The sequence below is a fragment of the Hypanus sabinus genome, chromosome 21 (assembly GCF_030144855.1).
Source record: "Hypanus sabinus isolate sHypSab1 chromosome 21, sHypSab1.hap1, whole genome shotgun sequence".
NCBI classification, from domain to species: domain Eukaryota; kingdom Metazoa; phylum Chordata; class Chondrichthyes; order Myliobatiformes; family Dasyatidae; genus Hypanus; species Hypanus sabinus.
This window is the reverse complement of record NC_082726.1, coordinates 37,594,917-37,621,705: the sequence shown is the minus strand read 5'-3', so window position 1 is coordinate 37,621,705 and position 26,789 is coordinate 37,594,917. Positions and strand designations below refer to the sequence as shown.

The 26,789-nt window shown below is 37.1% G+C and overlaps 1 protein-coding gene across 2 annotated transcripts in view; it reads right to left on the bottom strand.

Annotated features, from left to right (window-relative positions):
* Positions 1-26,789, bottom strand: part of LOC132378970 (A disintegrin and metalloproteinase with thrombospondin motifs 14) — a 201,435-nt gene continuing 174,646 nt past the window's right edge. The window contains exons 15-22 of one of the 2 annotated variants that reach the window (XM_059946364.1): positions 26,431-26,511; positions 26,027-26,190; positions 24,254-24,419; positions 19,815-19,947; positions 19,456-19,663; positions 9,471-9,600; positions 6,331-6,441; positions 1-2,663 (exon numbers count right to left, since the gene is read on the bottom strand). In XM_059946364.1, coding sequence (XP_059802347.1) covers positions 2,062-2,663; positions 6,331-6,441; positions 9,471-9,600; positions 19,456-19,663; positions 19,815-19,947; positions 24,254-24,419; positions 26,027-26,190; positions 26,431-26,511 — 1,595 coding nt within the window. In that variant the 3' untranslated portion in view covers positions 1-2,061. Of the gene's footprint in view, positions 2,664-6,330; positions 6,442-9,452; positions 9,601-19,455; positions 19,664-19,814; positions 19,948-24,253; positions 24,420-26,026; positions 26,191-26,430; positions 26,512-26,789 lie in introns of both variants that reach the window. The other variant, XR_009507247.1, reaches the window with a different exon arrangement.

Genomic DNA, 26,789 nt, shown 5'->3' with positions numbered 1-26,789 from the left:
GGAATGCAAGAAAAGCGCAGCCTGGTAAGTTTCAAGGGTGTATGCAAAACAGAACAAGGTAAGTTTCAAGAAATAGTGGAGAAACAGATCCTCAGCATGTTGAAAATAGCTTGGAATTGTGTTAAAAGTGAGTGTAGGAAACCGGGGCTCTGTTGTGTTACAACAGGAAGGTGAGCTTCAGAGTATTAAAGGGAGCATGTGAATCTGGACTCAGAGAACTGGTTGCTGAACAATTACATTTCTGAACAGGTAGCATATTATTGGAATTTTACTGTACTTAGACATAAGGCAAGAGATTGGGGGCTGAGAGGGAAATCTATCAGTCATGATGAAATGACAGAGCAGACTCAATGGGCCAGGTGACCTAATTCTGCTCCTATATCTTACACATATATTACAATGATTAGAAATATTAATTTAAATACAGGCAGCACTATTTCTCAGCAATGAATGCAATCTTTTGAAAGGATGAGCAGTACATTAAACTATTTAAAATTATAATTCAGTCTGTAAATTATAAATAGGTGGAACTTCCAAAACAACTTTTGACCAAGATATTGAAATAGCATTTATTACCAATTTTATGATCAGTAAACTAAACAGTGATTTAAGAATGCAAGTTATCTATTATTTTTGCATATTTTGTGTTAGTTGCTAATCAAATACAATGTTCAAAAACACAATCATGATTTAAGTGTTGGGAGTGAGTAGAAGAATTAAACAACTCACTAAGTGCTAAGTGTACGGGGTTTTCCAACAGTTCTCAGCTACTTTGAAGAATACACTGTTGAAAGTACATTATTACTAATGCAATTAACTGCATTTACACTTAAATAATTAATAGTGTGAGGTCAGTCACGCACAGCGCCAGTTCTAGGTCTTACATACGTTCAGTTTGTAGTCTATTTTGGTTTTCATTAATCCAGTTCCAAAAAAAACTGTTTTTCATGAGGTCGGATAATATTTGTAGACTTTACATGTTCACATGCTCGTGATAGACTAATATTTTCACAGTTTGGTTCAGCCATTGCACGGATAATAGACTGCATGTTTAGATTTTATACAAGAATGTACAAGACCTGAAAGCCTGTTTAAAATTTTACATACAACAACTTTAAAGCCTCTAAAATTTAAAGAGTGTAGACTAAAAAAAAATCACTTCTACATCATCGAATGAGAATGCATCGACTGTTTTGTGGAAAATACACTTTGTACTGCTGATATCCAGTTGCTCCATAAATTAAACTTAAACTGTTTGGACCTCCTTTCAATACAAAGAAATGATGATACAAATGAGGGGATGTGGAGGCCAGCATTAATAAATTCTTTCCAAAATGAAAAACTGAGATTTCTTTTCCATTCAATAAATATTAAAATTAAAAGCTCTTAATTCATTTATGTACAGGAACTATACAAATGCAAAAAGAATGTTAATGTATGTACTCTGTAATGAATGATGTGCCAAGCAGCAGATAAAGCAGATCTGTACAAGCAACAACTAAATTAACAAAACAGCCATCATTTACTTGCATATTATAAGCCTACTAACTTTTAAGATGCTAACATTTACATTATATACAATATGGATGAAAGTTTATCATTTAATTATCACAATATCATCACAAAAGTCTCAAAGGAATTTTAAATTGCATCATTCTTTATGAGAAGCAGTCATTCCATAAATCTGAGATCTTCTGTTTGTTTCAATGATGCCATCAGAATGAATCTGTTGACTAAAGTGTTCATTGCATATTGAAAATGCTCAATGTAGTAGCTTTATATTAAATCAACCTAATTTTGTATCCAAAGACAGTGACCTTTGCCATAAGGTGGTTGTTACCTTTTACAATATCTGTACAATCATCAGCAACTTGAATGAAGATGGTATAAAACTACTGACCTCAGCACAGCTTTAACAGCAGCTTAAACTGAAACTGGCTGAAGTAACCTTCAGTTGAGCATGAGTGTTAAGCAACTCACGAGTGCTATGTATTAGCACTGAGAAGATACTGGAAAACCAGGGTTTATTTTAATGGACAGCAGTGTTGTTGAATTGGAAGTTCATGTTGTGATGGGTGGGATTCTGTTGGCCAAATCTGCTTCTGATTCACCAGCATCCCTTCTCTGTCTTGTTGTACTTGCTGAGCTCCAACGATTGCTCCAGGTAGTTGTAAGAGGCAAAGTCTTGCCGTTATTTATAAACAACTGACGAGTAGTTGAGGAGTCAAAATGGCCCTCCTCTGTGCGTTGTGTTACCTGTTTAGTAGGAAACCTGAATGTACTTGCAAAAGTGCGACTATTTAGCCTATCAAAGCCTTTAGTAGTTCCTTGAGACTCTGCAATAAATATCTTAGGTGAAAATGCATTACTGCCGTCACTGTTCTCTGCTAAAGGAAGAATTGTTGGCAAAGCCTCATCCTTTACGGTGGTCCCTCTGAATGTTGTGACGGTTGGCTTTGTTGTTGTTTCTGGGCTGGGACTAGAATGGGTAGTGCCCTTAGAACTTTCAGTTCCTGTGGCAGCCTGAGAAACAGGAGGTGGTGAATTTGGGTTTCTCTCTTTGCAGGATACACAACACAACTTCCGATACCCAGGAATGGAACAGTATCGAGCCAAAACCTCCATCTGACAGAAAATTGATTTATCACCAAGACATGGCTCCTCTGTGAATCGAATCAAAACAAAGTTAATTAGATTTGTTAAAAGATAACTAAATTATGAATTACTGATTAATGATTGTGATTCTAATTTTAAAAACTTAAAATTGTTTACTTATTTAATAGAAAATCAAAATACTGGCTTCTGTTGGAGCTGTATTCACATCAGAAGTCAAAGCAAAAAAAAACCCTAAAATTGCAATGTTTAATTTTAGTTACAAACAATGAAATTTGAGAATGAAGAATCAATGTGGCTATGTACCTACATGAAACTATATAGTAGCTGAAAATTAGATTGTTTGATTGCACTATGCAAATGGAAAAATTATTGCCTCTGAATGAATTGAGTCAATAACCATTTGTTGGTTGTTTTCCATTGTTGTAGAAGTTTGAATCATTTTGCACATCTAATGTAATTTCTGTCTCACATCTTTCCTTGTACACGTTCCTTTTGAACCACTATCTAGGAAATCATGCCACATAATTCTGGGCAACACCATTGTTTGGCATTTGCAGGACATCTAGTGCTGTCACAAACTGGGACACCACTTTGATGAATCTAAAAGCTGGCTTTAATCCTTTAAACTACTATTTCACTCATCTCAAACAAGGAACCATCACAATGTCCACACCTACCAAGTTCTGGCAGTGAGGGTCATGCCCAATTCCACTGACGATTTCCATCCTAACCGACTGAGGTCCCAACAATACCCAATTGCAGCCTAGAGGCTTCTGTAGGAGAACCATGGGGGTAACCTCTGACCTGTCTCAAACTTCTATTCTGATTATCAATAATACCTACAGTATTTCCTCTCTCTACCAACATTACAATCCCCTTTACCACACCTCAACCTCTGTCACTACTACAGCCCTCTAACCTATATCAGTCAAAACCAAACTCAAATTGGGTGCACTTTGCACAACAAGGCTGACGCTAAGTTTCCAGTCACTTGTCACTTTAACTTGCATCCTTCTCATCTCCATCAAATGTGTCTTTGGCATCCTATACCTTTCCCACAAAGCTCAATGCACATTGCAGAGTCAGCCTCAACAATTTCTGATAACCAGATTTTCCAATCTGTTTCTCAAATAACCAGTTCTGATAAAGCATTATAAAATTGTAATTATTTCTCTCTCAAGACTTCCAGCATTTGTTTCTCAAGCAGTTACTTCATGGTTCTCCTTTCCTCCTGCAGCGTAGGATGAAATGGAACTGTCAACCAGTACAGCTTTGAGGCACAGGAACAGAGATCGAGAGGATGCATGTCTCAACACGAAGCATGGATCTTACAATGTAACAAGAGCAGCTATTTGAAAAATGCTTAAAATCTAGAATATACAATATATTGTGGCTCCTAAAGATGAAGAGTTGATTTTCTGTTGGAATCCATGTGGAATAAGTCAGAACATAAGAAATTCACTAAATAATTAGACATGATATATCATAAGTTTTGAAGGGGAATGAAAACCAATGAGAGTAAATAAGGTAAAAACAAATAAAAATCCCAAATAAGGAGGGAAATTTCTTCAGGGAGGGCATTTTGAGAAGTGGTTTTGGAATTGCAAAGTAGTCAAAAAGAAGATAACTACCATCCAAGTCTCAATCCTAATAACATGGAAATAATTAATTGTTCTCAACGATACCCACAATAAGCAGCTACAGACATAGATTGAGTGGTAAAGAAGGTAGGTGGCATGCTTGACTTCAAAGGTGGTGTACTGAGTTTAACAGTAAGGAAGTCATGTTTGACCCCATTACAGCAAGGATGTGAAAGCTTTATAAAAGTTACAGAAGAGATTTACCAGATGCTGTCTGTTTTAGAGGATATGAACTCTAAGGAGAGGTTGGACTCATCTGAGTTGTTTTCTTTGGAGCATGGGAGGCTGAGGGGAGACGTTTATAAAATTATGAAAGACATAATTTCTCCCAGGGTAGAAAAGTCCAATACTAGAGGACATGCAATTAAGTTGAGAAAGGGAAAATTTAAGGGAGACACGCAAGACAAATTTTCTTTTACACTGAGAGTGTTATGTGCCTTGGAACAGGCTGCCAAGGGGAGTAGCAGATAGTGGCAATTGAAAGGCTTTTAGATAGACACACAAATATTCAGGGAATGGAGGAATTTGAATAATGTGCAGGCAAAAGAGATTTAGTTTAATTTGGCATTGTGTTCAGCACAGACACTGGGGCTGAAAAGTCTGTTCTTGTGTTGTGCTGCTCTATGTTCTAATATGTATTCTACTGAAAAATAAAGATTCCATGAGATTAATTTATCCACAGTCAACTAAACCAGTTAAAGGATAATATCAAATTGAAAGAAAAGGCATACAGAGGCTCTTCACTCTGCAGTGGAACACCTGGAAAATGAAAATGCATACTTTAGGATGCTGTTCATTGACTGCAGCTAAGCTTTCAACAGAATCATCCCCTTGAAATTCATTATAACCTTCAAGACCAGGGTGCTGGTATTTCCAGGTGCAATGGATCCTTGATTTCCTCACTGGAAAACTCTAGCTGGTATGGATTGGCAGTAACATTTCCTCCACACTTACCATCAGCACAGGTGAACTACAGGGCCATGTGGCCAGACCCTTGATCTACCAACTTAATATCTATGATTGTGTGGCAAAGTACAGCTCCAAATCCATAATTCAGTTTGCTGACAACACCACTGTTGTTGGCTGAAACAAATGGGGTGACAAATTGGCATATAGAAGGAAGAATGAAATATGGTTGAGTGGTGTCACAACAGCCTTTCACTCAACATGAGCAAAACCAAACAGCTGATTATTGACTATAGGAGGAAGAAGCTGGAGATCCATAAGCCAGTCCTCAATTGGGGAAATGGAGGTGGAGAAGGCCAGTATCTTTAAAACCCTTGGTATTAACATATCAAAGTATCTGTCCTGGAACTAGTGTACATTTACATGGAGCACTGCCAGAATAAAGCAGCATTCATCATCAAAGAGCCTTACCGTTTAAACCATTCCATCTTCTCGCCATCAACCATCTACCACCTACTACCATCAGGCAAGGAGGTACAGACACCTCAGCTCCCAAACACCAGATTCAGCAACAGTTATTACCCTACCACCATCAGACTCCTGAATTGGCATTGATAACTTTATTCACCACCACACTAAACTGATTCGAAAACCTGCAGACTCATCTTAGGGAACTCTATACATCTCATGTTCTCAGTATTATTTTTATTTGTAGTTTGCTTTCTTTTGCACATTGGTTGTTTGTCATTCTTTGCATATGTACAGTTTTTCACAAAACTCTACTGCACTTCTTTTTTCCCTGCAAGAAACTGAATCTCCAGGTAGTATATGATAACATTTATGTACTTAGATAATACATTTACTTTGAACTTTGAATATTGTGGAGGAAGCACTGGAGCTGCTAAATAGCTTGATTAGCTACAAATGCAATCTCCAGCTGCTTTCATTAATACATCCACAGGTTCAGTTGATTTCTTTTCAACTTGTGCTAACCAGGTAATAGTAGAAATTCTGTTCATATTAATAGCTCAAAGGTTTGGTTAGTCACAAAAACAAGCACTTGATTTTCTGATTAGTTACCCAAAGTGCAAATCTATTGTGGTATTTCTTAAAATCTAATCCAATATTTAAACTTTGTTAGTACAAGCTCTGGTAAAGTGTGATTTACTTGTTAGGATCTTATGAAGAGGCTTCTCTGGTACGAGCTGTGACACCCAGTTGTCCCGTGGAGTTACTTGGACAATGGTTTCCATACTTGGAGTGAAAACAATAGATTTTCCTAAATGAACCAAAGGGATTATTTAATAAAATTAATATTTTATTTAACTTTATAGCATAATAGTCAAAATTCATTAACTGACAAAATCAGATGAATGAAAACCAGGTTAATTTTTTCAAATCGTTCTCAGAGCAATGTCCCCTGAGAATGCATATTGGGAGCTTGATTGCAACAAACACCAAATTCATTATAATTTTTTGTCAGCTGATGTTAATAGACAATTTGTACATTACCACTGACCTAGGCATTGGAGTACCCAACTTATGCCTAGAAAGTTACAGAATCAGACATTTTTAGCACAGGAGCAGTCATTTCATCCTGGTCTATAAGCAAACCAGGCCAATTTTATGTCCTAGTTCATAATCTACAGACCTGCAGATCATGGCTCTTTAAAATGTGGTGATGGTTTCTGGCAGCCATTTCTGGAGGACTGACATTTGTTCGTACCCCCCAAATTCCCTCCAGTACTTCAACTGATGAATGTAAACTTATGCTCAGTATTTATTGATGTATCTGCCAAGGGAAACAGGTCCATCTTGTGCATCTTGTCCAGCACAATAATGTTTATCTCAATTAAATCTCCTCTCAGATTCTTTTGTTCCAAAGTAAACAACCCCAACTAGCAGTCTGTCTTTAACTATTATTCTGAGGCATGGTAATATCTATGCAAATCCTCTGTATAGCTTCTTCAGTGCTATCACATCCTTTCTGCAGCACACTAGGACAGTGGAGGGATGATGGGGTGGGGGTAAGGGGTGGGGGCTTTTTATTTCATAATGTATAAGCTATTTAGGCCTGAGATAAGCAGAGATTTCTTATCACTGAGGCTGGTAAATCTTTGCCAGTCTCTGCTAAAAATGGCTTGATGGTTGGGTAGCCTATTCTTATTTCTTACGTTTGCAAGCTGTCTACTACAAAAAGCAAGGAGCCATATATGTAGCCGTGCAGAATCCCATTGCAGAAGATCTCTTATCAACCTCTTACCTTCTGTGCCTATTTTTAATCCAGTTTCAGTTTCCCGGGATTTCATGAGCTTTAGTTTTATTTTTATCTGGGATTGTCAAATACCTTCCTCAAAACCATGTATAGAAATCAAGTGCTTTACTCACATTGGCCTTCATTAGGACCTCCTCAAAAAAAATCAGTGATGATGTTCTGGAAACATAGAAAACCTACAGCACAATACAGGCCCTTCGACCCACAATGCTGCGCCGAACATGTCCTTACAAATCTCTTAACAAATCTACGCTATCCTCGATTTACCCGTTTCACTAAATGCTTATCTATCTTCCCCCATAATTTACTCCAACAATTACCAAAATGAGTGATCTATAATTACTCAACCTGTCACTTCCTCCTCTTCTAATAGTTTTACATCTGTTCTCTGGTAGCAAAGAGTGTTAGAAATCTATAGTGGGAGCATGCACTAACTCCTCCCTTGTTTCTTCAAGAGCCTGAGGTTTATTTTCTTCAGGCCTGCTGACTTATTCATTTTTAAAGATGCTAGATCCTTTAACACATCATTTCTCTGTTTCTCTCATATTCTTCTAAACCTGACTGCATGAACATCAATTTCTCTAACTCCTAGTAATTTCACCCCCTCCTCTTCTCCCTTTTTTATTTATCATTCTGACTCCCAAATATCCCTTCTCTTCTCCTTATCTGCCTATCACTTCCCTCTAGTGCCCCCCCTTTACCTTTCTCCCACAGTCTCATTCTCAACTCCTATCAGATTCCTTCTTCTTCAGCCCTTTTCCTCTTACACCTCTCACTTGATTTCATCTGTCACTTGCCAGCTTGTTCCCCGCATCACCTTATTATTATTTTCCCCTTCATTTCCAGTCCTAATGCAGGGTCTTGACCGAAGAAGTCGATTGGAAATTCCACTCAATAGATGGCGCTTAACCTGCTGAGTTCTTCCAGCATTTTGTGTGTATGTTGTTCTGGATTTCCAGTATCTGAAGAATCTCTTGTGTTCATGGTCTATCTCTGCTTAATATTTCTGTTACCTCACATTCTTCTTCCGTAATGGAAATATACTCCTCTGTTAAAAATATTCATTCAAAACTTCACACACCATTTACGGATTTAACCAAATACTCTTTCTTGTCTTTCAGACTATTCCATTAGTCCCACCCTTGGAGGCTTCTTGATTTTATCATGTCCCTTCTCTGCCCTCAATTTTTAAAAAATTTCACTTCTTAATAATCCAGACTTTCCACAGTGTGTGATTTCAATATCTTTCATAAGTTTCTCCTTATAGATTTGTCCTGCCTGTATATTCTTCAAGATGCATGGGTGTCTAGAACTGGAAGATCTCCTTTTTATTTTAATGAGTACATATTTGTTCTAAGCCTTCATTATCTTTTTGTTCATTCCTCCCACTTCTTTACACAGATTTATCTCCAAGTGACTGTTTCCAGTCTACGTAGGCCAGTCTAATAAATCTGGCTGTGCCCCTTATATATCTTGTACTCCTTTCTGTCCTCTTCTATTACTATGCTAAACAAGCTGAATTATGATTCACTATGGTCTCTCACTGACTCTTTACAGCCATTCAGATTCACTAGCGGAATGAAGTCTAAAATCACTCCTTTGTGTGGTTCCAAAATACTAACAAAAATGGGCAGTAATGGTACTCTGACACCTGCATGTGTGGCCTTCTTGTAAAGCCGTTATTCCTGAAAACCTTGAATTAAAGAATAAATGATTTTGCTCTTCACAAAAACCTCATTTATTTCAGACTTTTTTTCTGCCTTTCAAACTCACCCATTCTTTCCAATCATGTTTATCAAACCCCAACTACCATATTGAATTTTGCCTCTTCATCAGTAATGCCAAAATCATATAGCAAAAATATCCATTACCAAGCAGGTTCTATTTACTTTGGGTATACTGACCTCTACATCTAATTCAAATTAACTCTGCATTTCAATGGAAACCAACATTAACAGTGCAATTAAAATATTGCTGTTTTATACAACATGGAGAACCAAGGTCAGCTTACTCACATGTGGCTACATCCTTACCAATGCACTGTGCCAGCTTGCACTCTTGTACGCTCTCAGGCTTTTCACCCACACATTGACTGATGGTGTTATCACTGCCTCGGCAGACCACCTGGCGTTGCTGGAAACCTTCTCCACAAGTCACAGAACACTGGGCCATGAAAATTAAGGACAGTGGAATAAGAATGAGGTTCTTGCAATGGGAATATATAAAACATACATGGAAACATAGAAATGTACAGAACATTACAGGACCTTTGGCCCACAATGTTGTGCCAATCATTTAACCTTCTCTAGAAAATGTGTAGAATTTCCCTACTGCATAGCCCTTTAGTTTTCTAAGCTTCATGTACCTATCTAAGAGTCGCTTAAAAGTCCCTATTGTATCTGTCTCTACCAACATTGCTGGCAGTGCATTCCACGCACCCACCACTCTCTAACATCCCCTTGTACCTATTTTCAAGCACCTTAAAACTATGCTCCCTCGTGTTAGCCATTTACTTTACTGTCACCGAACAATTGATACTAGAGTGTATAATCATCACAGCGATATTTGATTCTGTGCTTCGTGCTCCCTGTCCTATATATACTATATATCTATATACTGTACCTTGTCCTATAGGCTGAAAGAAAAGTAAATGGTGCTTTCTTTGCTTGGGTAACCACCCTAATTTAAAAGGAGAAACTGATGAAAATGTAGCAATACATTGGAATGAAATTGAGAGGAGCTATGACTTTGATCGAAAGGCAAAGCAGGCTGGGCACATTTGTAAAACTCGTATTTGAGTTGCAATAAAGTTACAGATCTCAATGGGAACGGAAAATGTAATCTGAGTGTTGCCATCTACAGAGCATGATTTCAGGAAAACTGGATTAGCAGCAGTTGGTCTGTGAGGAAAGAACCAGCAATTTCAACCTGTGAGGTTGAAATATCATGGGAGGAACAATATTGGCCATTGCACAAGAGTTGATAATATTGGGGTAATTTTACAACATAATCAAACAAAATGAGTTAAAAATTTGAATTTCCCAGTGGGTGTTAAGATGTGCTGATTTCTGCATAATATTGCTCTGCTCCACAGTCTTTCAAGTCTTCAACACATCTTGTGATTTGCAATGGGTAATTAGATCACCTGGCCCATTGAGTCTGCTCTGCCATTCAATCATGGCTGATCCTTTCTTCCTCCTCCTCAACCCCAATCCTGGCCTTCTCCCTGTAACCTTTGATGCTATGTCCAATCAAGAACCTATCAATCTCTGCCTTAAATACACCCAACCACCTGGCCCCCACAGCTGCAAGTGGCAACAAATTCCACAAATTCACTACCATTTGGCTAAAGAAATTTCTCCACATCCCTGTTTAGAAAGGGCACCCCTCTTTCCTGAGGCTGTGCCCTCCTGTCCTAGACTCTCCTACCATGGGAAACACCCTTTCTACATCTACTCTGTCTAGGACTTTCAACATTCGAAAGGTTTCAATGAGATCCCCCCCCCCCATCCTTCTGAGTTCCAACGAGTTCAGACCCAGAGCCATCAAATGTTCCTCGTATGATAACTCTTTCATTCTTGGAATTGTCCTTGTGAACTTGCTCTGGACCCTCTCCAATGCCAACAAATTTCTTCTAAAATAAGGGGCCCAAAATTGTTCACAATACTCAAGGTGAACCCTCACCAGTGTCTTATAAGGCCTCAGCATCACATCCTTGCTCTTGTATTCTAGACCTCTTGAAATGAAAGCTATCATGGCATTTGCTTTCCTCACCACCAACTCAACCTGCAAGTTAACCTTTAGGGTGTTCTGTACAAGGTCTCCCTTTGCATCGCAGATTTTTGGACTTTCTCCCCATTTAAAAAATAGTCCACACACTTACTTCTACTACCAAAGAGCATGATCATGAATTTTCCAACATTGTATTTGATTTACCACGTTCTTGCCCATTCTCCTAATCTGACTAATTCCTTCTGCATCCTACCTGTTTCCTCAACACAACCTGCCCCTTCACCAATCTTTGTGTCATATACAAACTTGGCAACATTGCCATCTATTCCATCATCTAAATCATTTATATAGAGCATAAAAAGAAGAGGTCCCAACACCGACCCCTGCGGAACACCACTAGTCACTGGCAGCCAACCAGAAAAGGATCCTTTTATTCCCACTCACTGCCTTCTACCAATCAGCCAATGCTCTAACTATGTTACTAACTTTCCTGTAATACCAAGGGCTCTTAACTTGGTGAACAGCCATGTGTGGCACCTTGTCAGAGGCCTTCTGAAGATCCAAATATACAACATCCACTGCATCCCCTTCATCTATCCTACTTGTAATCTCCTCAAAGAATTCCAGCAGGTTCATCAGGCAGGATTTTCCCTGAAGGAAACCATATTGACTTTGTACTATCTTGTCCTGTGTCACCAAGTACTCCATCACTTCATCCTTAACAATTGACTCTAACATCTTCCCAACCACTGAGGTCAGGCTAACTGATCTATATTTCCTTTTTGCTGCCTTCCTCCTTTCTTAAAGAGTGGAGTGACATTTGCAATTTTCCAGTCCTCTGGCACCATGCCAGAGCTAATGATTTTTTGAAAGATCATTTCTAATGCCACCACAATCTCTAACCCTACCTCTTTCAGAACCCTAGGGTAGAGTTCATCTGGTCCGGGTGACTTATGTATCTTTAGGCCTTTCAGCTTTCTGAGCACCTTCTCTCTTGTAACAGTAATTACATCCACTTCTCTTCCTTCACACACTATATCAGGCATACTGTTAGTGTCTTCAAAAGTGAAGACTGATGCAAAATACTCATTTAGTTCATCAGCCATCTCCTTGTCCCCCGTTATTATTTCTCCTGCCTCATTTTCGAGCAGTCCTATATCCATTCTCATTTCTCTTTTATTGTTGACATATTTGAAAAAACTTTTACTATCCACTTTGATATTATTTTGCTTGCTTGCTTTCATATTTCATCTTTTCCCTTCTAATGAGTTTTTAGTACTCTCTGTAGGTTTTTAAAAACTTCCAAATCCTCTATCCTCCCACTAATTTTTGCTTTGTTGTATGCCCTTTCCTTTGCTTTTACAATAGCTTTAACTTCCCTTGTCAGCCATGGCTGTACTATTTTACCATTTGAGTATTTCTTTATTTTTGGAATACATATGTCCTGCACCTTCCTCATTTTCCCCAGAAGCACACACCATTGCTGCTCTGCTGACATCCCTGCCAGCAGCTCCTTCCAATTTACTTTGGCCACCTTCTCTCTCATACCGCTGTTATTTCCCTTACTCTACTAAAATACTGGCACATTAGACTTTACTTTCTCCCTATCAAATTTCTTTCTTTTTCAATCTTTTTATTATTATTATTATTATTAATATCAACAAAATAAAATTGATACATAGATAATGGGATTACAAACATACACATTTCAACTGAACATGAAAGAATACATAAGCAATGGTTACAGTATAAATGAGTATTCCCAAATCAAAACCCAGACCAGATGATACAATTTACAAATAAACAAGGCAAACCTAGGTATATCATAATATATATATTAAAAAAACAGAAAAAAAAGAAAAAAATGCAAAAAAACGAATCTAATAACTAATAAGGAAAAAAAAACAAAAAAAGGAAAAAGAAAAAGAAAAAAATGGAAAAAAAGGCTGTTTATAATATCTCACAAAAATACAAAATCATCAGTGCTGTCAACTCTGATCCTCTCAACTTATATAAAATCGAAACTGGAATAACAAATAGGCTCGGAACAGGGTCATATTACGTCATATGAAAATATTGAATAAATGGTCTCCATATCTTTTCAAATTTAATATAAGTATCAAATACAACACTTCTAAATTTTTCTAAATTTAGACATAACATAGTTTGAGAAAACCAATGAAATATGGTAGGAGGATTAATTTCTTTCCAATTCAACAAAATAGATCTTCTAGCCATTAATGTAAATGTAATCATTTGACAAGCAGAAGAGGATAAATGGAGTGAGTCTATCATTGGTAAACCAAAAATTGCAGTAATAGGATGAGGTTGTAAATCAATGTTCAATACCGTAGAAATAATATCAAAAATGTCTTTCCAATATTTTTTCAAAAGCGGACACGACCAGAACATATGAGTTAAAGATGCCATCTGAGAATGACATCTGTCACAAATAGGATGTATATAGGAATAAAAATGAGCCAATTTATCCTTGGACATATGAGCCCTATGCACAACCTTAAACTGTATTAATGAATGTTTAGCACATATAGATGATTTATTAACTAATAGAAGAATTTTATCCCAATTCTCAATAGGGATAGTAAGGTCAAGTTCTCTTTCCCAATCATTTTTAATCTTATAGAAGGGCTCTGAACGTATCTTCATAATTATATTGTAAAGTTTTGATATTAGCCCTTTCTGAGAAGGATTTAGTTCAAACAAATTCCTAATCTGTAAATATCTAAAAAAATGAAATCCAGGCAAATTATATTTATTCGATTGTTCAAGACATAAAACAATTAACCAAAAATAAATTGGAAAATCGTAGTAATCCTTTAGTCTTCCAAGCTGAATAAGCTTAGTCTATAATAGGATAAAAAAAGCAATTGGATACAATAGGAATATTTAAAACAAACTGAGTCAACCCAAAAAATTTCCGAAATTGAAACCATATACGTAAAGTATGTTTAACTATCGGGTTGTCAATTCATTTCAGCAATTTAGAAAGAGCAAAGGGAAAAGAAGTCCCTAAAATAGAACCCAATGCAAATCCTTGTACAGATTTAATTTCCAGGTTCACCCAATGAGGGCTAAAAGATAAATCCCAATCCTTTAACCAACATATCAAATATCGGATATTAACTTCCCAATAATAAAATCTAAAATTAGGCAATGCCAATCCACCTTCTTTCCTTGCCTTCTGTAAATATTTTTTACCTAATCTAGGATTTTTATTTTGCCATATACAGGTACTTGGCGATTAAAGTCTGATTCTGATTCTAATATATGAGGAAATTTTTGAATCAACATTAACAAAAAAGGATTTCGGAATAAAAATTAGTACCGCTTGAAATATATATAAAAACTTGGGTAAAATAACCATCTTAATAGCATTAATCCAACCTATCAGAGATAAAGATATTGGTGACCACTTAGTAAACAAACATTTAATCTGATCAATTAAGGGTAAAAAATTAACCTTAAATAAGTCCTTGTAGTTTTTTGTGATTTTAATCCCTAAGTAAATAAAAGAGTCATTAACTAATTTAAAAGGTAAATTTCCATAAATTGGAACTTGTCTATTTAAAGGAAACATTTCACTCTTTTTAAGATTTAATTTATACCCGGAAAAATCACTAAATTGAACCAACAATGATATAACTGCAGGAATGGATTTCTCAGGATCAGAAATAAATAATAATAAATCATCTGCATATAATGATAGCTTATGTATATCTGTCCCACGATTAATGCCAAAAATGTTCTGTGATTCTCTGATAGCAATTGCCAAAAGTTCTAAACCAATATCAAATAATAATGGACTAAGAGGACAGCCTTGTCTAGTACCCTGAAATAAACGAAAAAAGGGAGATCTTTGATTGTTAGTAAGCACCGAGGCAACTGGAGTATGATATATCAGTTTAATCCAGGAAATGAATGTCAGACTAAAATTAAACTTCTCAAGCACATTAAATAAGTATGGCCATTCAACTCCATCAAATGCTTTCTCCGCATCTAATGAAATGATACATTCTGAAGTGCTATGTGAAGGAGTATAAACAATATTCAATAATCTCCTAACATTGAAAAAAGAATTGCGATTTTTAATAAAACCGGTTTGATCTTCCGAAATAATTTGGGGTAATACCTTCTCCAGCCTGGATGCCAGTAACTTGGAAAAGATCTTGGAATCTACATTCAATAAAGATATTGGTCTATAGGATGCACAGTCAGTAGGGTCTTTATCCTTCTTCAATATTAAAGAAATGGAAGCTCTATAAAAAAGATTATGGCAGATTCCTAATCTAATTGCTTCTTCAAAAACCCTGCAAAAACCCTGCAAGGAGAAAGAGTAGCAGAAAAACATTTAAAAAATTCTACTGTATACCCATCTGGACCTGGTGCTTTCCCAGAATTCATAGAAGAAATAACCCCTTTAATTTCTGCATCCGTAATAGGAGTTTCTAATATTGAAAGATCATCTGATGATAATTTTGGAAAATTCAATTTCCCAAGAAAATCACACATGGTAGTATGATCATGAGGGAATTCGGAATGATACGGGGAGGTATAAAAATCTTGAAATGATTTGTTTATCTCATCATGGTTAACTGTCAGATCCCCATTCTGCTGCCGGATCTTAGTAATTTGACGTTTAACCAAAGCATTCTTCAATTGACTAGCTAACAGTTTACCCGATTTATCACTATATATATAAAAATCAGATCTGGTTTTCATTAATTGATTTTCAATCGAAGATGTAAGTAATGAACTATGTTCTGTTTGAAGTTCAACCCTTTGTTTGTAAAGCTCCTTACTAGGAGTAATCGAATATTTCTTGTCAATCTCTTTAATTTTATCAACCAATAAAAGAGTTTCCTTCTTAATGCATTTTCTCAGACCAACAGAGTAGGAGATAATCTGTCCACGTATATATGCTTTAAAAAGTGTCCCAAAGAGTTCCGCAAGAAATATCATCCATGGAATTAGTTGAAAAGACGAAATTGATCTGTTCCTTCATAATTTTAATAAAATCCGGATCTTGCAGTAAGGTAGAATCAAATCACCGCTGTCTAGCACTAGAAGCTGTATCCGTAAATTTAATAGAAAGTTTTAATGGAGCATGGTCAGAGATGACTATAATATCATAATTACAACCAATTACCGATGGAATAAAACAAGAGTCAATAAAAAAATAATCAATTCTCGAGTAGGAATGATAAACATGTGAGAAAAATGAAAACTCTTTGTCCTTAGAATGCCGAAATCTCCAAATATCAAAAATTCCATTATCAGTCAAAAAAGAGTTAATACAAGTGGCCGACTTATTAGGTAAAGTCTGAGTAGATATAGATTTGTCCAACAAAGGATTTAAACAACAATTAAAGTTACCACCCATTATTAACTTATATTCATTTAGATTAGGTAGAGAAGTAAATAAGGACTTAAGAAAATCGGGACAATCCACATTTGGAGCATAAACATTAATCATAGCAACCTTTTTGTTAAAAAGTAAGCTAGTAATTAACAAAAATCTACCATTCAGATCCGAAAAGATATCGTGTTGGACAAATGCAATAGAGGAGTCAATAAAAATTGAAACTCCCTTTACTTTAGCATTCGAATTCGAATGGTACTGTTGAACCCTCCAAAACCTAAAAAAGCAATAATTATCCTCTTTCCTCACGAGTTTCTTGTACAATAATATGAGCATTAAGTCTTTGGAATACTTTGAAAATCTTTTTCCGTTTGGATGGTTTAAGCCATTAGTATTCCAAGAGACAAAATTAATGGTCTGAGCCATATTACTGAAATCAACCCTTTGATATATAAACCAAATTATGAACTCATGCACCCGGAAGAGGAACAAAAATAAGGGGCGGACCCAGAAGTGATGACATCGCAGACATTTTAGTAGTTTAAAATCAGCCCAAATGAAGAAACTAAAACAAACTGATATAAGGAACATAAGATTTAGAGGAAAAAAACCCAACCCCCACCCAAGAGGGAAAAAAGACCAGGAAACGGCTGGGAAAAAGGACAGATGAAACTAAATCTACCCCCATATCAGCAGAAGACAAATATAAGACAAGGATAAAAAAAAAATCCACCCAAACTCTAAAGAAATAATAATCACTGTACTAAAACCAAACATCTTAATATAATTAATAGTAAGAAAAACAAAAAGAATATAATCACTAGTAACTTATAAATCGGGTTAAAACCCAAACAAACCAAAAAAAATTTAAACTGTGATAAGAAATGCATTATAGGAAGAAGACGAGCGAAAAATAAATGTCGAGGTCGAAAACAAAAGCCAAAAATATTTTAAAGAAACTGCCATCTTAGTAAAAAAATTCACCTTCGAAGGATTAATAATAATGACCAAAGATAAAGAACAGTAGTTGAAGTAAGTAAAATAAAAAGATTAGTATGTCGAAAAAAAACTTTAATTAGAGTATAAAATATAGAGTAAACCTACACCAATAGCCAGAAACAAAATCTGGTTTTGGAAACAAAAACCATCTTGCACGATCAAAATCACTCATTTATTAGAGATGAGAATCCGTAGCAGTAGGGAAGTTCTCATTCAGAAAGCTTCTTGCTTCAGATGTAGAAAGGAAAACACGCCGAGGTGCATTCAAAGGCGAGATTCTGAGCTTCGCAGGGTATAAGAGCGCAGGTTTTAGATTTTTCTCGTAACATTTCGACATCAGAGGTTTAAAAAGAAGCCTTGCCTTCATTACTTCTGGACTAAAATCTTCCACTAATCAAAAATTGTGATCTTGAAATTTGACCATTCCTACACGCCGAGCCACATGAATAAGTTGTTCTTTAACATGCACATAGTGAAATCGGACAATTACAACCGGTGGTTTAGCTGAAGCACTTGGTGATCGACGCATAATTCTGCGAGCGTGATCGAGTAACGGAGGACTGTCTGGGAATACAGAAGGGAACGCATCCTTTAAAAGTTGAGCAAAGTACTTTGAGGGGTCCCCTTGTTCAATACTTTCCGGGAGACCAAGTATGCGTAAGTTCTGTCTTCTGGACCGATTCTCAAAGTCCACACTCTTGGCTTTAAGTGTTTCCACCTGTTTAATCGTCGAAAGTAATTTCTGCTCCAGTTTTTCAATTATCAAGTCTTGCTTCCGAGCGTCCTCTTGCAAAGTTGCGATTAAAACTTGCTGCTGGTTAACTACTGAATCCGTCTTATCCATAGAATCTTGAAAAGCCTTCATATCTTGTTTGAAAATTTGTTGTTCTTCAAATTTTTCATTTAAAACCAATAATATTTCATAAGTCAATTCAGTGCGCTTAGGATCAGTCTTTTTCTTCTTCCCGTTCCCGTTAGGATCTTTCCCAGGTTCTCGCCCTTTAGATCTAAGAGCCATTTCTGTATTCATTTCTTCAAAAATTCACAATAAACTCTTAAAGGTAAGTCCAGAAAAGTAGCAAGAATCTTTTGGTGTAGGTAAAAGTAAGTTAAATCAGGGTGAACATAGGTTAAGAAAAGTAAAGGTTATGGAGTGAATCTGAAACAGTGCTCACTCCATGAGCGTCTCCTGCTGACCTTCATCAAATTTCAAGTTGAACTCAATCAAATTGTGATCACTGGTTCCTAAGGGTTCTTTTACCTTAATCTCCCTAATCGCCTCTGGCTCATTACATAACACCCAATCCAATGTAACTGATCCCCTCGTAGGCTCAATGACAAACTGCTCTAAAAAGCCAACTCTTAGGCATTCAACAAATTCACTCCTTTAAGATCTATTACCAACCTGATTTTCCCAATCAACCTGCATGTTAAAATCTCCCATGACTACCATAACATTGCCCTTTTGACACACCTTTTCTATTTCCTGTTGTAATCTGTGGTCCACCTCTCAGCCACTGTTGGGAGGCTTGTCTATAACTGCCATCAATGTCCTTTTACCCTTGCAGTTTCTTAACTCAACCCACAAGGATTCAACATCTTCTGATCCTATGTCATCATCTTTCTACTGATTTAATGCCATTCTTTACCAGTAGAGCCACACCACCCCCACTGCCTGCCTTCCTAACCCTTCCATTTAATGTGTAACCTTGGACATTCAGCTCCCGACTACATTCATCTTTCAGCCACAATTCAGTGATGGCTGCAAAGTCATTGCTGGCAATCTGTAATAGATCATCCACCTTATTTCTTGTTAGTGACTATCTTACAGCTAATGACTTGATTGAACCACAAATTTAAACATTTTGACAAGTTTAGAATGGTCAGAAGAATTAAGTTATTTGTACCTGAGACCAAGCTCCAGTCCGCCACAGCCCTGGACATGGCGTGCGGTTACATGGCCTCCGATTGTCAGGGCGTTCTCCTGCGCAGTACTTGGCATGCACTGTTTTGTTGGCACCTTCATTAAGATATTGGATACACTGTACAACTCTTACTTGGTATCCTACTTTCCCACAAGTTTTGCTACAGGGTCCCCATTCCTTTGTTAACCATCTGCAAAAAAACAAAAATAAACATGTAAACAATGTTCAACATTAATAATTAACACTGACAGATACTTTCAACTGGTTGGCCTTTAATGGCAAGATCTGTTTGAAACCTTGTTCACTGTTTCCAAATAAGAAAGGAGTAACATTGTACTTACGATGGCTGGGTGCACTCATGGAGATTGCAACGTCTCCTTATAGGCTTTGGTTTTTTGTCGTTATCACAGAAATTCCTTTGAACCATTTTACTATCACTTTTTCGTCTACATCCATATTTTGTATATTGTATGCCTGAAAATATTATTACAATATTACTATAATATTGCAGTAAAATAATATGTAGAGTATACACAAAATCTCAATTTGGAGTTTTGTTTTTTTAACTGTACTACAAATTAAAGACTTCCTTTTGAACTGGATAACTGCAGTAACTTTACTGCTACCTTCTTAGAAGTGAAATATATAACTGGAGATACAAGACTGCAGATGCTGGAAACTTGGGGCAACTAACAAGCTGCGGGAGAACAGAGTAGGTCAGGCAACATTCATGGAGAAATAGGCAGTCAACATTTTGGATCAAGACCTGATGAAGGGCTGAAGGGAAACAAGAGCTGCCTGACCCACTGAGTGTCTCTAACATCTTGTTTGTTGCTTCAAAAATGTATAACTGTATGGCACAATTATATTTAATTCTTTAAAGATTTTACAGACAGTAAATCGTGCAGCAACACTGCTCTTGAAATTGACATCCTTGATATATTCCCAAAACACAAAAACTTTTGTTTGTATTCTCATCTGTTAACTGTCCTTATTTTATAGCTTTTGTTCGTGGTCTTTCTAACTGCCCCCATTAACACACCAATTAGATATCTTCTACAACAACTTCACAGTAATACTAGCCTTACCCTATCAGAGATATTCCTATTATCCCTTTCCTCATAATGACAAATGTAATCAACCAGAAACATTATTTCTGTTTTCCTTTGCACGGATGCTGCTGAATGTTTCTTGAATCTTTTATATTTGTTTTTGATTTCCAATATCTGCAGATTTTCATTTATTGTAGAGCTGGATTCTACTGATCTTGTAGAAAGGCTAGCTTTAAGAAGTCTCAGTAATTAGAAGTAAAATGGAAAAGTTCTTAGTTTTTATTAGATTGTGAAGAGGTCTTCACAAAATACAATAGCATTCAGCATCAGCACTCTAAGTAGCTAAAAAGAAACTCATTGTTTCCTTGTATGTAGAGGTTGAAACTCTGGTCTAGCATTCTGTCAACTGGCACTTTCAGTAGTCCAATATGTTCTGAATCAGTAGTACAGATCTGTACTAATTAACTAATTCTAATTAAGATATGTACTAATCTGTAGCTAATTAACTTGGAGGTGCAACTTTTGTGATCTCAACCAACAACAATTTTAGCCAAAAGCGATTTCAATTTACAGAATATTTGGGTTATGTATAGTTCTCTGAATCCTTATGTAACATGTGGGGTGTACGTACATAAAAAGAACGGTTCTGCTCATGGAGTAATTTCTGTGATCTGGTAGCAGAGAGGTCCCAAGGGTGCCAGACCAGAGAGTTTCAACCTATACATACAAACTCAAAGTCTTTTAGATGCTTTTAATGATTTACAACTGAGCAGCAAGCTGCATTCTTATGCTAAACTAATGGAGTTCAGTGTGGGAGAGAGAACTTGGGCTACATGAATTGCACTTACATCTTGCATATGCAGGAGAACTTTATGCCAGATTTCAGTAGTCTCAATTTAACATGAAGAGGTAGGAATAGCTACAAAAGCCTCAATGTTCATAACGTTTATGATTTGGAATGTTCCTCAATGTCTCAGAACGGCACTGGTTTTGAAGCAGATATAAAAGTGTAGGTGTATAACAGCCCGCTGTGAATCTTCCTCTCCATTTTATGGACAGAGACCATTTTGAGTACCACATGTGAAATGGAAACTGCTATCTGTGTCATTGTCCTGACCATTAATTCCCCATTTTCTCCTAATTACCTTTGATTGTGTCATGGTTTCAACCATTAATTAACCATTTTCTCCCAGTTCCCTTTGATTGTGTCATGGTTCCAACCATTAATTCCCCATTTTCTCCTAATTTCCTTTGATAGCAGCACACCTGGTTTTCATCAAGACTTGCAGCATAAGAACCCTGGCTTTGCAACCACTAGTTACCAGATCGTTGGCTTTGCCTTTGTGGTAATTAACATTTCCTGGCCGCTTAGGATTGTGTGTTCTAAGTTTTACTCCAGCACTGAGGTTTACCTGTGAAACTCTGTCTCTCCGTGTCAAGGCAGTATTCTAAGTTTTACTCCAGCACTGAGGTTTACTTGTGAAACTCTGTCTCTCCATGCTAAGAAAAGCTTTGTCTGCTGCTTCCCTTTCTATGCTCCGTGTCAAGATAAGTTCGGCCTGTCTTCTGCTGTCCTGTTCTCCCTCCTGTTTGCCGTTAAACACTCACGCCCGCGTCTACATCCTAACTCAATCTCCATGCCTGTGTTCTGCGTTTGGGTTCGCCTCGTTCGTTGCAACAATCTGAGGCTTAGTCACTGCTCATGGAATACTTCAAAGGGTGGCAGTGGCCAGGAGCTTTATTCATCCCATGGGACTGCAAACAGTTGGTGCCTGCAGAAAAGATGCAGGGATTCTAAGAAAATAGCGATCTGAGTTTGACATGATCTGGCCTGTTATAATGTTTTATATTATGCTAAATACTACTATAAAAATCAAATAATTGCATTTTTATAGGAGGACCATTGGTTTTGCTCAGGAACTACCTACCAAACATAATGCACTGCAGTTATTTGATCTATAAGTTATTCTTCTGAAAACTTCAATGTATTCCATTTTACTAATTTTAGGATCAGCAGACCTATCAGAATTCATTCTAAAATAAAGATAATAGCATGTAATCCAAATTATCTTGTCCTCTGTTGATGGATCAAGCCTATTTGCATAACAGGTTGAGGTAGTTTCATTTTATTCCAGGGATTCTCAGATGCAGCTGAAAATTCAGAACAGTTCCCTAGCGTGGATTTGCAAAACATTAAACTGAATATAAGCACACCATAGTTATATGGCTGGCATTAAAAGCCTTGTCCGGAACCTACTTTCACAACTCTGCTGTTGTTAGAACCAAAGAACACTACAGCACAGTACAGACCCTTCAGCCCTCCATGTTGTGCTGACCCATATAATCCTTTAAAAAAAAGTACTAAACCCACACTACCCGATAACCCTCCATTTTTCTTTCATCCATGTGCCTGTCCAAGAGGCTCTTAAATATCCCTAATGTTTTAACCTCCACCACCATCAACTACCTTATCAACCTGTGCAGTGACCTTGAGGGATGTATGGATTTGAACCCCAAGGTCCCTTTGTTCATCCACACCCTTAAGTAACTGACCATTAATCCTGTACTCAGTCTTCTGGTTTGTCCTTCCAAAATGCATCATCTCACACTTGTCCAGATTGAACTCCATCTGCCATTTTTTTGCCCAACTCTGCAGCCTGTTGATATCCTCTTGTAACCTTTGACCACCTATAGCTCCATCTACAACTCCTCCAATCTTCGTGTCATCCGTAAACTTACCCATCCTTCCACCTCTACATCCAGGTCATTTATAAAAATCACAAATAGCAGAGGTCCCAGGACAGATCCCTGCTGCAGTCCACTAGTCACCGACCTCCAGGTAGAATACTCTCCTTCCACAACTACCCTCTGCTTTCTTCCTTTAAGCCAATTTTTTATCCAAACAGCCAAGGTTCCACTTATCCCATGCCTCATGACTTTCTGGGTGAGTCTCTCATGAGGGACCTTGTCAAATGCTTTACTAAAGTCCATGTAGACCACATCCACTGCCTACCCTTATCAATTTCTTTTGTTACCTCTTCAAAAAACCCAATCAGGCTCGTGAGGCATGATCTTCTCTTCACAAAGCCATGTTGACTATCCATGAGTAGACTGTACTTCTCAAAATGCTCAGAGATCCCAGGTTTCTCCCTATTACCTTTTTTAAACAAGGGAACTACATTTGCCATTCTCCAGTCCTCTGGCACTTCCCCTGCAGCCAAAGAGGATTCAAAGATCATGGCTAATGCTCCTGCGATCTCTTCTCTCAATTCTCACAACGTGGGGTGTATCATACCTGGCCCTGGGGATTTATCAATCTTAATGTTTTTAAGAAGATCCAGCACTTCTTCTTCCCTAATCTCCACATTGTCCAGCACACAAGCCCGCTCTACTTCAACCTCATCCTGATCAAGATCCTTTTCGCTTGTGAATATCGAAGCAAAGTATTCATTTAGGACCTCCCCAACCTCCTCTGCCTCCAGGCACATGTTGCCCTCTTTATCCTTTAGCGGTCCTACCTTCATTCTCGTCATCCTCCTATTCTTCATATTCTTAGGGTGGAAATGATTCTGCTTATTTTCTTGCAACTACTGTATAAAGTTTTAAAGTGGAATTTCTTATGCCTTGAGTTTTTAAAGGGGAAAATCCAGTTCAGTTATGTGGAATGAAACCAAGTGTATTAATAAACATGAAACATAGTGCTGTAATCAAAGCCATTAATAACATACCTCCTCCACAGGCTTTTGAACATTGGGACCAACTTTTTAAAGCCCACTCATAATTTTCAGTCTCTTCCAGGAGAACATTGTTGTTGCCAATCACAGGAAGTAGATCTTCATGAATAACATACTTGTACATCATACTTGATTTAGCATCTTTACCTTGTGGAGTAATCTGAAATAAGAGAACACCTCTTCTATTTAAGTAAGCTTCAATAAATCCACAACACCATGGCCTAGAATTTCCTTGGTGTTCTCATGGTTGTATTAATCATTTATAGTATTTGGGTGTGGGCCGGTGTCCAAAGTTCAGTTGTTCAGTTCAGTTGTGTCCGAGCTCTCATACACCAACTTTATCTTCACTCATTATTCCACTGGAGAGTACATGAAGAAAAATGCTCAGCAGCAAGGTCCAGGTTCAGAGAGTCAAGAGCAATCGAGGCCTGGCATTGGAGATGAGGGTCATGAGTGGGAGAATGGTTTTGTGTAAGAGTCAAATGCTGGCAGCAATGAGTCAGAGACCTACTATTAGTCTTAAGGATATGGGAGAATGGGGAAGATAAAGAAGGAAATCTGTCAATGATTTGATCGTGCCAGAGGTTGGGGTTATGGAAAACAAAATCAGTAGGTGGTGGACTTTGACTAAGGTTGGTTGGGATAGGGGAATCGAGGCATTTGATATGTCTGACTATAGGTCGGGCTAAGGAGGATTCAGTTTTAAAATATATATGCAAATGGCAGTATCAAGTAAGGATCATGTATTGTACATGGAGAAGAGGGCAGGGTTTCTGAGATCCTGAGTAAGAACAACAAAGTATAAAAAATTTATATGAACTTTCAGTAGATAATAACCCCATCTTTGATCAACCTTCCTATATTCAGTCCTGGCTAGCATTAAACTGGCTTTGGAATGAAATACTGTGGATTCAGGTTAATTGGGACATCGGTTAATTGAAACAGCCATTGACTTGGGACAACTCTTAAACGAGCAAAATCTAATGAAGAAAATAGCCTCATTTATTTGGGACACTATGCCGCTTAACTGGGACAGGAGACTGTTGCTGAGAAGTTTCTAACTAGCATTAGTCGGGTGTATGTCGTGTGCCCGTTAGACGCTATACCATGCTCAGAGTGAACAGTTTTTAAATAGCGACACTTGTGTTCAAAAAGCAATGATTTTTGCTACTGATAATTAGTTAACAATAAGCAGTAAGATAATTCAGAAACTTTCACTCACTGTGGTTTCAAGCATTTAGGTTTAGTGATGACAGATATGAGTGAAAATTAAATGATTTCACTACACTAGTTAGGAACTACAAAGAATTTGAAGGTATTGACAATCATTGAAAGCATTATTTGAAGGCAGCCATTATCTACACCATGTGTCTGTGCTAACCGTTCATTTAGTCAATCAAAAGAACACGGCAGTGTACACCGAATTAATTCCTCCAGTGATAACTATTAGGAACTAATATACAATGTTAGAGTACTGTAGTAGTTTTGGTAGTGTTCTATTTAATTCTGTATTTTATTTAAATACTTAATTTGTTACTCAGTTCAATTGTTGTATATCTTTTTTATACCTTTTTAACTACTTCCATGAAACTTCAGCTAGCTGGGCCAGTTGCTTAATTGTGTTAAAATATACTGGTTCCGAAGGGCTCCAATTAATTAGAATTGACTATATTAGAAAAATGGAATCTTGGAATGAGTTAGAACATCGAGAGGAGAAGGAAAAGTTATTTTTTCTGAGAAAGGAAAACTGAATCTTGCATTGCTTACATAAATAATTACGCTGTCATGTAGTGGACCACTGGTTTTAAGGACTTCCTTGTCAGTTTCTACAGAGTACTCCCATTCCAGACCCATTTCGATAAATATCTTTGGCTTTGCATTTTCACCTTTGGCATTGAGAATGAAATTACCAGATGCTTGAATCTTCACAGCTGTTCAAAAGATATAACCATTAAATGCTTAATATACTGTAACTTGCCCCAGAGATGACATTAAATATTTTAGAACAGTAGTTTAACTGTCAGGTAATAAAAGAGGAACAATGAATTCTGACGAATTACTGCATTAATTTCCATGGTAACAAATCTTGCTGATGTTTGAAATTTTATCCAACATGGAAAAGACTGAAACAATTTACAGACTCAAATACTGAGATGCAAGGAAAAACTTACAAATTAGATTTGTTGATGGTTCAGTTTCTTCTATCTGAATATGTCTTGCTCCAGCTGGTATTTCAAACATTTTGAACATCCCTGAAGGATATAAAATATCACATCTCATTTGCTCTATCTGTTTTACCTGAACTTTGTGAAAGCTGAGAATATTTTCAAGCCACTCAAGCACTGCACGGATTTAGTTTTAGTTCAATATAGAAAGATGGATAAACCTGTAAGTAATCAATTTCTATTATCTGTTTCCTTGTGTAGCAAACAGCATCATTCACTATAATATTACTTACCATTATCTCTGCTAATTGCCGAACAAACTAACAGGTATTTATTTCCATAAGACCACAAGACACAGGAGCAGA